This window comes from Puma concolor, chromosome E2 (genome assembly GCF_028749965.1).
Source record: "Puma concolor isolate L17-30 chromosome E2, mPumCon1.1.hap2, whole genome shotgun sequence".
NCBI lineage: Eukaryota > Metazoa > Chordata > Mammalia > Carnivora > Felidae > Puma > Puma concolor.
The window spans coordinates 47331030-47342157 of NC_141681.1; the positions used below are offsets into that span (position 1 = coordinate 47331030).

Consider the following 11128-nt stretch of genomic DNA (forward strand, 5'->3'; position numbering starts at 1 on the left):
ACTCTCCTTCCCAAGGCCCTCTGGCCCCGCCCCCTTGCGAAGGCTCCCTTCTCGCCCCACCCCTTTTCGATCCCTACCAGGTAGTCAGCCCCTCCCATTTAGAACCCAAAGAGCAGACCCTCACCTTTTTAGAACCCGGAGAACAGGCCATGTCCCGGACCCTTCCCCCCATCCTCAGGGATCAATGGCGCGGATGAGTGGGAAAGTGGGGTGATCTTCTCTGGATCCCGAGAAAATGGGGGCTGGGGGGCTGTTCGCTGGAGCCAGTGGCGGGCTCTAGGACCCAGCGGGCAAGTACGCCCGCCTCGCGCTTACCCCTCCCCCAAGCCGCCCCCTCCCCCTCACCCATCTTCCAGGTTCCCCCTCCCTCCCCCGTCGCCCCGGCTCCCGGTGCCCGTCTCTAGCGCCGCCGGAGCCAGCGAGGGAGCCGGAGCGAACAGGAGGAGGAGGAGGAGGAGGCCAAGTCGCCGCCGCTCGGAGCCCGGCCGGAGCCTCCCAGGCAGGTGCCAAGGGGGGCGAGGGGGCGGGGGCTGACAGACTGCCTGTCCCGGTGAGGGGGCGGCCAGGACCGCGCTGCTCCTCCTGCCCACCGGGGCGCCCCCCAGACCGAGGCTGGAAGGACAAGGGGTTGGGGGCCCCTAAACTGCGCGGCAGCCATTTGGGGTATCAGTCTCCATTTGGGGGCCTGGACTTCTCCGAAGACGCCCCATTCATAAAATTCCGAACTGGACCCCTACCATTGAGGAACTCTGGGGACCACTCCCCCAGGGAAACAGATGTGTGGGGAGCGTAGGGCATTCAGAAATCCCCGCGTCCCATCCCAGCTAGGCCCTGGGGGACCCCTGCCCTCTTTCTCTGCTTCACCTGTTGTCGGGGGAGGCGGGCGGACAAAGGAAGCAGCATCACGTGACTGCTCATTCACAAAATCCCATCCCATTGAGAAAAGGGGGCTGGGGGCGCTGCGACCGCCCCTTACCCTCCCGAAGGGCTGGGGAAAACCGGCAGCCTGCAGGTGGGGGAAGGGGCTACAGCTCGCTGCCTGGGTCCCTAAGGTTCAGACGCCAGGGTCCCTGCGCTAGGTGGTAGTGAGGGGCTGGACGCTGATCACGATTACTGGGCGGAGGGCTACGTCCCCTGAGCTGGGGGGCGGGGTAAGATGGTTCTGAAGGATGCTGGGGCGGGGAGGGGGAGGAGGAGGGATCAATTCTCCACCTCCCCTCAGTCTCTCTCCCTTGCCTTCCATGGGCTGGGACCTGAGGGAGCAGGCTTGATTTTTGTGAATGAAATGCACTCTGGTTGTGTCTCGGTCGTCCGTTTCTGGCTTCCTCTGCCTCCATCTCCCTTTCGGCCTCTCTCTGGCCATTTCTGGTTCTCTCCCTGCTCCCTGCCCATCTCCCGTTGCTGGGTGACTCAGTGAGCTTTGCATCCGGTCTCATTCATAAATCCGGGAAGGGGTGGGGGGAAGAGAGCCTGGGTTTCTCACCCAGCCAGTGGCCTGGGCGGCCGAGTGTGGAGGCAGTGTAGGGGGATCTGGAGCTGAGTTGATGGGCTCTAAGAAAATACATATGCGCAGGCACCCAGCTGTGAGGGGGAATGATGGGTGGGGCTGTGGGAATGTGCTGAGGGATGAGAAGGAGACTGGGTTGATAGGGGAAGAGCAGGGAGGGGGAAGGGAAGTGGAAAACTGGGGCTGTGGGGGTCAGGATGGGAACGATGGGGAAAGGGACGAAGGTGGGTGCGGAGAGAAAAGGTGGACACGGAGAAGGTAAGCATGGGAGAAAAGAGGTGGCAATGACGAAGAAAGAAGCCATGCTGGAAGAAGGTGGGCATGGGGGGTGGGGGGAGAGGCAGGTATGTAAGGGAAGGTGAGAATCGGGGCCTGACGGTGCAGTGGATCCAGATGTGAGGGAAGAAGAGGGAGATGAGGCTTGGGGTGAACGCTGAATGGCAGAGCAGGATCGGAGCTCACTGACTTTGTCCCTGTCTCCCCACCTCCTGCAGGTACATGGTTCAGGTCCGAGCCGTGGTGATGGCCCGAGATGACTCCAGTGGGGGCTGGCTGCCTGTGGGGGGCGGGGGCCTCAGCCAGGTGAGCGTTTGTCGGGTCCGAGGGGCCAGGCCCGAGGGGGGGGCCCGCCAGGGGCACTACGTCATCCACGGGGAGCGCCTTCGGGACCAGAAAGTGAGCCACCCCGGGGCGTGGGGGTAGGGTGGGGGCATGGGGAAGTAAGGGGATGGGGCTGGGAGTGCAGAGGTGAGGTGAGGTCGTCTCCCAGCCCAGAATCAGCCTGGGGTGTGGGATGTGGTTTGGAAGTGAATACCTGTCTTTGGATAAGAACTGGGAGTTTGGGGAATATCTGGGGTATTCGGCAGGTCCTGTCCACTGCCGTTGCCTGGAGGGCTATCACAGCAGCCTCCTCACTGGCCTTGCCCTGCTCCTGCTCTCTCCCTCAACCACAGTCTGTTCCACAGGGGCCCTGCTGACCCCTGACTCAGAACCCTCCTGTGGCTCCATCTTGCTCAGAGATCCTTGCCAGGAGGCCCTACACCACTGGCCCCTGTCTGCTCTAAGTATATGGAGGCATTTGGTGGGGAACCATCTGGAAGCGTCAAATAGGGTTTCCAGTCCTATATGTGGGTTCAGCAGGAGTATCCTGGGCTGTCTGGCGTGAGCTGGAAGGACACTGTCAAAGTTTCAGCTGGGGATGTGGCAGAAAGACGTGGATTGTTTGAAAAGGCTTGGGGGATGGGTTGCATCTCAGAGCCGAGGTCAGAAGGAACAACGTAGGGGGATTTGAGATGGTGTGAAGGAATACAGTGACGTTGGGCCAGGATATGAGGAAACATCTAGGGCGTTGACCAGCATCTGAGGGGGAAATCTATGGGAGTTTGATAAGAATTTGGGGGTAGTGTTTTGGGAGATTATTGGGGCATCAGAAGGAGATTAATTGTAATACCTTGAGATGTTCAGCAATGTTTGGGGGGGTGTTATTGAGTCAGAAGGAGGGATGTTGGGTTATCAGAAGGGGCTACTAGGAAAAGGAAAATGTGGAGACCAAGGGCTTGGGAGAAATATTGGAGCATCAGAGGTGTGCTCAATAAAATTTGGGGAGTGGTGTTGGGGTGTCGATCAGGGTTCAAGGGTACACCTAGGGTTGAGAAACGAAGTTTGTGGGATGCTTAGGTATGCAGATAGACTGAGGGTTAAGAGGAAGACACAGGCATGTCTGGAAGGGGGTGTCTGACCTGCCCCCTCCCTGCCCCCTCAGACCACCTTGGAGTGTACCCTGAGGCCAGGCTTGGTTTACAACAAGGTGAACCCCATCTTCCATCACTGGAGCCTGGGCGACTGCAAGTTTGGGCTGACGTTTCAGAGTCCCGCAGAAGCGGACGAGTTCCAGAAGAGCCTGCTGGCTGCACTGGCTGCACTGGGGCGAGGTGAGCGGTGCAGGCCGTGGTACTGGAGGATGGGGTGGAGGGGTGGGAGAATCTGGAGCCTGGCCTGGGGAGCTCACTGTCTGCCTCTCTCCTTGCCCCAGGCTCGCTCACCCCCTCTTCCTCCTCCTCTTCCTCCTCCCCTTCCCAGGACACCGCAGAGACTCCCTGCCCTCTGACGGTGAGTCTCCTCCAGGACACGGCTCTGCTGGGGGTGCCGGGGGGCTGTCTCTATCCTACAAACATTCTTGAGCATCTCTGTATATCAGGCACCATGCCACATGCGGGGGACACCAATCTGGGCCCGGACTGTTAGTGTCAACTTAATGCCAGCTATCCTTGTTTTCCCATTCTGTCGTGGGTCACACATTCATTCAAGGGTATTTATTGAGCACCTTCAGTAAGTAGTGTTTTAGGCACTGGGGATACATCAGTGAACAAAACAAAGTCCCTTTCCTCATGGAGCTTCTATTCTACTGTGGAAAGGCAGAAATTTTTTAAAAAAATTTACTTTAGAGCGAGTGAGAGAGAGAGAGAGAGAGCGCGTACACGCGTGAGCAGGGGAGAGGGGCAGAGGGAGAAAGAGAGAGAATCTTAAGCAGGCCCCACACTCAGTGCAGAGCCCCACGCGGGACTCAATCTCATGACCCTGGGATCATGACCCGAACCGAAATAAAAAGTCAAATGCTCCACCGACTGAGACACCCAGGCGCCCCAAGACAGAAACTTTTTTTTTTTAAGATAAACTATCTTTTACAGTGAACAAATTAATGACAAGTCCAGCCTTCTAGTTATTCAGGGTATAATCCTTGGACTCATCCCTGACTTTTCTCCTTTTTTATGCCCCTCATCCAATCTGTCATCAAATATTGGCCTCCCTTTCAAAATGATTAGAATTTGAATGTCCAGCCTCACCCTCCAGCTGCAGCATTCCCACCAGCTTCCTATTGCCAACTGCCCCCCTCCTCTCCCTACTGCCTGGAAGGTCCCCCCACACGGCCAGAGAGACGCTATTGATATCTGAGTCAGATCATGGCCATTCCTCTACTCAGACCCCTTCCAGGGCTCCATCTCACTCAGGGTAAAGGACAAAGCATATAAGATCCCATAGTGTCCGGCCTCCTATCCTCCGTTTTGCTCACTCTGTTCCAGCCACGCTAGCCTCCTCACTGTTACTCCTACACAGCAGACACGTTCCTGTCTCGGGGTCTTTGCACCGCTGTTCCTTGTGTCTTGGAACACTCTTCCCCAAATTTCCACATGGCTCGTCCCCTTATTTCCTTCAGGGTTTTATACACATATCACCTTTCCTGAGTAAGCTGTTTAAAAATCGCGTCTTCCAATGCTCCTTATCCTGTTCTAATTTTTTCCCCATCTTCTAGATATTTCCCCTATTTCCTTTCTAAATAGACGATTTTCTTACCTGTTAGCGTATTGCCTGTCTCCTGTGCTAGAATGCCAGCTCCAGGAGGCAAAGATCTTTTGTTGCTTTCTTGCTGCATCTCCAATGCCTAAAACAGTGCCTGGTATACAGTAAGTGTTCAGTAAATATGTGTCGAATAAATTTATTGAATGAATAAATGCACATAATGTCAGACGCGATTTGGCATTTGCTGGGAACAGTGGGAGTTGCTGAGACTTAGGAGAACAAAACTGGTTCCCGGGGCAGAAAAGCCGGAGTCCCAGGGTCAGGGGAAGATGTGGGTGGGGCTACCCAAATCACGCAGACAGTTCCCACGTACTGAGTGCTCTCTGTACTTTCCGCTCTCTGAGAGTTACGCTGTACTTTCCACGCTCCGTCTTACGTCCTCACAGTGGCCTTTGTGAGCCTGGCATGTCATGGGTGCTCAATGAATGTTTACTGAAGCTAGTAATGGATGAAGTCAGAATGATCCCCAAGCTACAGAAAAGAGTCCGAGGTCTGAGAAGTGACGTTTCCGTTTGTAAGGGACGGTTGGTTTGGGTGAGGAAGGAGAACATTCCTGGTGGGTGAAGCTGCCCCCGTAAAGGTGTGGTGGTGGGAATGAGGCAGGAAGGTGGCTGGCTGGCCAAGGGAGAGGGGTTCTGGGAAGGGAGGATATTTCGATGTTCTATAGGTTGGTGAGCTGAGCAGATAAGAAGAGGGGGTCAAATAACAATAACCGTTTCCAGTCTCCCCATACTTCAGGCATCCTCATGCCCTTTACAGTGGGCCCTGACCACATCCTTATGAATAGACACTATTATGATCCCCATTTTGCAGAGAAGGAAACTGAGGCTCAAAGAGATGAGCTCACTTGCCGGAGGTCACACAACCAGTCAGTGGCAGAGCCGGGGCTTGAACCGAGGCCTGTCTGGCCGCAGAGCCCTCGCTCGCCACGGGAGGGGGTCTATGTGAGGGCATCGGCTGTGCCGGGGGTTCGGCTCTGAGGCCGCCAATCTCCTCCAGTCCCATGTGGACAGCGAGTCCTCCTCCAGTCACAGCCACCAGGAGACGCCTCCCACCGCCGCGGCGGCCACTATCATCACTGTGGAGTCAGCTTCTGGCTTCGGGCCGGCCACGTCCCCCCAGCGCCGGCGCTCCTCTGCTCAGGTGCGACCTCTGACCTCCAGCAGAAGTCTGGGGCTCCGGGTGAAGTGGGGCAGGGTGCTGGGCCCCGAGGTAGGCGGGAGCTGAGACCCCCCAGAAGGGCAAGAAAGCCACAAACAGATCCTGGGGGCCGGCTGACTTGAATTGATGGCAGTCGTGATGGGAGGGTGCTTGCAGACTTCGGTCCTTCCGAGGGTTGGGTGAGGGCTTCCCGTGTCTCCTGCGCTCTTGAAGATTTTGGAAAGTTCTGAGTTCTGAACGCAAGGGTTTGGGGGACGGCTGGGACAATTCTTCGAGTATATGAGGGAGTTTTTTGTATTCATGGAAGGAGTTCTTTAGACTGCTTAATTTGTTAGGAGGGCCATGGTATCCAAGGAGGTTAAAGCTCCCTGGGGACCAGATTCCTGCGTCCTGAAGGAGGAGATGGCTGGGGGTCCAGAGCTCCCAGATCTGGGAGCTGGGACTTCCTGAGTCTTGAGAAAGGACAGGCCTGGGAGCCTGGGCCACTGGGTCCTTAAGGTGCGGGCTTGGTGCCTTTGGTCTGTTCTTTGGTATCCTCTGTCCCCTGTGAGAGGAGTGGGCTGAGGGCTTGGAAGTCTGAGTGCCGGACCCACACACTCAGGATCCCAGGACAGCCTCCTAGGATGAATGAGGCCTGAGGCGGGGGTCTTTGGATTCTCAAGTCTTCTGCGACTGGGATGGATTGTAGTGGAGTGTGGGGGTCACAGACCCTGCTAACCTGTTCTCCTGTCCCTTCGTCCCGCAGAGCTACCCTCCGCTCCTACCGTTCACGGGGATTCCGGAGCCCTCAGAGCCCCTGGCCGGGGTAGGGGGCCCGGGCTGGGGCGGCCGTGGCTATGAGGATTATCGGCGCGCTGGGCCGCCCGCACCCCTCGCCCTGTCCACCTGCGTCGTGCGCTTCGCCAAGACCGGCGCGTTGAGGGGTGCAGCCCTGGGGCCTCCCACCGCGCTACCCGCCCCTCTCGCCGAGGCTGCGCCCCCAGCGCCCCCGGCTCGCCCACCACCCGGCCCCGGCCCTGCCCCTGCGCCGGCCAAGGCCTCCCCGGAGGCAGAGGAGGCGGCGCGCTGCGTGCACTGCCGTGCGCTCTTCCGCCGCCGAGCTGACGGGCGTGGTGGCCGCTGCGCGGAGGCCCCGGACCCGGGTCGCCTGCTGGTGCGCCGGCTCAGTTGCCTGTGGTGCGCCGAGAGCTTGCTCTACCACTGCCTGTCAGACGCCGAGGGCGACTTCTCGGACCCGTGCGCCTGCGAGCCGGGCCACCCGCGTCCCGCCGCGCGCTGGGCCGCGCTGGCCGCCCTCTCCCTGGCGGTGCCCTGCCTCTGCTGCTATGCGCCCCTGCGCGCATGCCACTGGGTCGCGGCACGATGTGGCTGCGCTGGCTGTGGGGGTCGCCACGAGGAGGCGGCGCGGTGAGGACGGCCTGGTGGGTCCAGTAGCTGCACCGAGGACCCAAAATTGAGGGTCCAGGACCCTGGACTCTGTTCGGACCCCAAACCCAAACCTAGGCACACCCGGAACTTGGAGCTTGAGTTTGGATTGAGAGACCCCAGACCTGGAACCTGGACCCCAAATCTAGGACTGAGAGACCCCAGACCCAGCTTCATTGGGATGTCTGTCCAAGAGGTCCCAGGCATCCTGAGTTCTGGTGTCCCCATCCTGCCGCCATCCCCTCCCTGACCTAGACTGAGGAGACTCCAGGCATCCCCCAGACTCCACACCTCGGGCAGGCTGGGGAGCATCTGTATCCCTGAGAGATGCAGGGCCCTGAACCCCAACTCCCTGTTCAAATAACCAACCCAGACCCTATCATGCCTGACGCCATGAACCCTCAGATTACAGCCCCGGAGTTAGTCAGGAGTTACCAGTACCCGACCCTGCCTGTATACGATTCCTCCCAGATCTTGAGACCGTAGAACCCAGATTCACCCCGGATGGTCACCGAATGCTCACCTAAAGCTTGGGGCACCCATATCTGAGATGTTCTTGTAGCCTCCAGGACCCCTGAGACACCAAACTCTGTTACAATGCCCTGAGTCGTTCGATATGCCCAAACAGATGTTCTCTGACCAAGATGACTTGGGAGACCCATCTCAGAGTCTCTCCCATTCCCCCCAACCAAGATCCAGATGTCAGACTCCAAGATGTTCTGGGAGCCAAGGACCAAAGACCTCTGTAGACCCACCCACCCCAAGGCAGTGTTCCAAGGAGCTTTGGATCTCCTATATGGGACTCTGATGTGCCTCGTACTCCCCTATGTAGTACTGAAGGCCACCAACACCTTGGGGTCCAAGACACTGGTCCCAAGTCCTCGGATAACCCTTTTTCAAAACCCGTTAGACTTGGATTTCAAGCCCCATAATAGTCTGGAATCTTTGGCTGCTTTGTATCCACAGATCCTCAATTCCCTAAAGGCTGGAAGCCCAGCTCCCAGAAGATGGGATGTTCATGGCAACCCAGACCTCTGACCCCTTGGCCCCCAGCCCCTGAGCGACCCCAAGGTGCTTTGGGAGCACTGGTCCCAAGACCCCAAGGTGCCATTGATACCCCAAATTCAGGGCTCGAGCCTACACAACATTGGGATTGTCCCTGCTCAAGACCTTGGTCCCTCCATACCAGAGACAGAACTGAAGTGCCCCAGGGCCATAGCACCTTCAGATCCCAGATTTCTTTGGACTCAAGCCTCTTAAGCCTGATATTCCCCAAGACCTGCTGCCCTTGAATCCTGATGTCTATAAGCCCCTGAAACCCCAAGGTCCCAGACCTCTGAATTCAAGTCCTAAGGATCCCAGCCCAAGCCCCCAGCATCTCACAGAACTACCCTTTTACTAGGGTAAAAAACAAACATTTTGAGCTCATGTTTCTGAATTCCATAACTACCCCAGAGCTCCCCCACTCCCATCTTTAGGACCTAGCATTGCCGTAGATGATTGTGCAAGCTGTTCACTAATCAAAGCCACACAGTCAAGGTGGGGGTGTGGCTGGAATTCACACTGCACTCTGCTGGCTACACTGTGCACGAAGTCACTTTTTAGGCTACCTATGGATCTACACACACACACACACAGACACACATGCACACCCCTTGCACTCAGCCCCAAGCCCGACCTTGAGCCCAAGTCCTAGTCCAAACTTCTTCTGTTCTGCCCTGTTAACCCCTTCCCTTCCATCTCAGAGTTGGGGATTGCTTTGCGAAGTTTGACAGCCTATTTCGTGGCCCTCTGTGATCCCTCTTCTGGGCAAGGGGGATGTCACAGTCTCTCTCCAGAGTGGGATGGGACTTCCAGGGTACCTCAGATCTGATGGCCTGAATGGGAGGATCAAGGTCTTGGAGCAAGACAATCTCAATGCTCTGTGGGCTTGGGACCTGCATCTGGTCCCAAGCATCTGGAAATGTGCACTTACCTTTCTTCATTACCCAGGCTTGGATGACCTTGTAGGAGTTCAAGGGATAGGTCAAGGGGGTCAGAGGGCTAGATCCTCTGTCACTTCCTTTAAATTATTAACTATTTATTACATCCGGAACCTGTGAGATTCAGCTCTCCCAACCAGACCCTGGGATGGGTGAGAGAATAGGGGGATGTCCCTCCCATCCCCACTCTGCCCAGCTCTCATCACTGTCAGACCCACCAGAGCTGAGGGCGGAGGGACCGGGGGCTGGGGCAGCCTGGGTCCCCATCCCCTTCTCTGTGCCTCGGTCTCCTCCCTTCCGTGGTGGGCGGGGGGAAGCTCCATTCTTAACCTACCTCGTTTTGGGGAGGGGTGGGACGGGGACCAGAGTGCTGTAAGGTGCTGTGGGATCTGCGGGTGAAGCGGTGGGAGCCGGGGAAGGTTCCCCCGGCCCCCACCTCCCAGCACCGCCTCTCCCAGGTCTCCCGGTCCTGCTCCCTGCTGATACCCACCTCTGATCCATGATTCCTCTTCATCACCCCCAAATCAGGGGTGCGTGGAGGGCTGACCCTGGGAGCCAGGAAGACCTCAGACCCTGGAGCCCCCAGGCCCAATTTCCCAGCTGCCTGCCCCTCAGATTGGATGCTTGGCCCCCAGATTTGGGGGAGGCACCCTGACATTTATCTTCCTGATCTCGATTCCAAGCCAGTCTGTGACCTCAATATTGTTATCAGTGCAGGCTGCAGTGGTGGGGGAGGATGGGGGCCAAAGACCCAGCCTTGTCATTGGGGAGGGGGCATGAAATATTCGCTCCAAGAAACGTCTGTGACAAAGTCTCAGCCTGTGTCCTTTATTTGCATTGATACACCCCATCCATTACCTTCCTGAACACCAAGCCAGTCTCCTACCCAATTCATCCTTTCTCCACTTCCTTTAGTCCCAGGCAGGCCCTCCGGCTGAGTTGCACACATTCAGTCACTCAGGTACATTTACTGTACACCCATTATATGCCAGGCCCTGTCCTAGGCACTGAGGATGAAGCAGTGAACAGAACAGACAAAACCCCGTTCCCACGAGAAACTTCTGAACTTTATCGTGGAGGAGACAGTAAATGACATGTTCGAAATGATGTGTACTATACAGAAGAATAAAGTGGAGAGGGGGGTACAGTCATTTTTAGCCAGGGTGGTCAGGGATGCCTCACTGAGGAGCTGACATCTGGACAAAGCCTCGAAGGTGAGGGAGTCCTGCGGACGTCTGCAGGGACATTCTAGGTAAAGGGGAACTGTTCCCTGCAAAGCCCTGGGGGAGGAGCATGTCTGGTAAGTCTGAGGGACATCGGGGAGTGAGTTTCTGGGGGGGGGGAGGAAGCAAGGAGGAAGATACTTCAGGGATGAGGGCAGACCTGTGCGGGTCCTTGCAAGCCATCTCATGGACTTTGGTGTTCACCCTGAGTGTGATGGAGATACAGGAAGGCTCCAAGCATGGGAGGGATGTGACCTGACTCAGGTGTTTACACGTTCCCCCTGGCCGCCTGCGGGGAAGACACTGGGAGTGAGTGGGAGGGAGATGGAGTGGGAGGGAGATGGAGAGGCGGCTGCTGTGATGGCCCAGGGGGAGACCGGCACCAAGATCTGCGTGAGAACAGTGGAGGCAGGGAGAAGTGGGCAAGATAACGGATCTATTTTGAAGACAGAATCCACCAACTTAAAGAGTTT

General features: G+C 57.1%; 1 protein-coding gene across 3 annotated transcripts; it reads left to right on the forward strand.

Moving 5' to 3' along the window:
- The first annotated feature begins 1682 nt into the window (after positions 1-1682).
- SPRED3 (sprouty related EVH1 domain containing 3) lies at positions 1683-10249 on the forward strand. 3 transcript variants are annotated; one of them, XM_086689672.1, is made up of 6 exons: positions 1683-1865; positions 2002-2182; positions 3270-3438; positions 3540-3616; positions 5864-6007; positions 6771-10249. In XM_086689672.1, the coding sequence occupies exons 1-6, from the start codon at positions 1705-1707 to the stop codon at positions 7434-7436; spliced, it is 1398 nt and encodes a 465-aa protein (XP_086545798.1). In that variant the 5' UTR covers positions 1683-1704; the 3' UTR covers positions 7437-10249. The 3 variants fall into 3 exon arrangements, with proteins under 3 accessions (XP_086545798.1, XP_025770552.1, XP_086545797.1); XM_025914767.2 differs by lacking the exon at positions 1683-1865 and having other exon boundaries at positions 1894-2182; XM_086689671.1 differs by lacking the exon at positions 1683-1865 and having other exon boundaries at positions 1894-2089.
- The last annotated feature ends 879 nt before the right edge of the window (positions 10250-11128 follow it).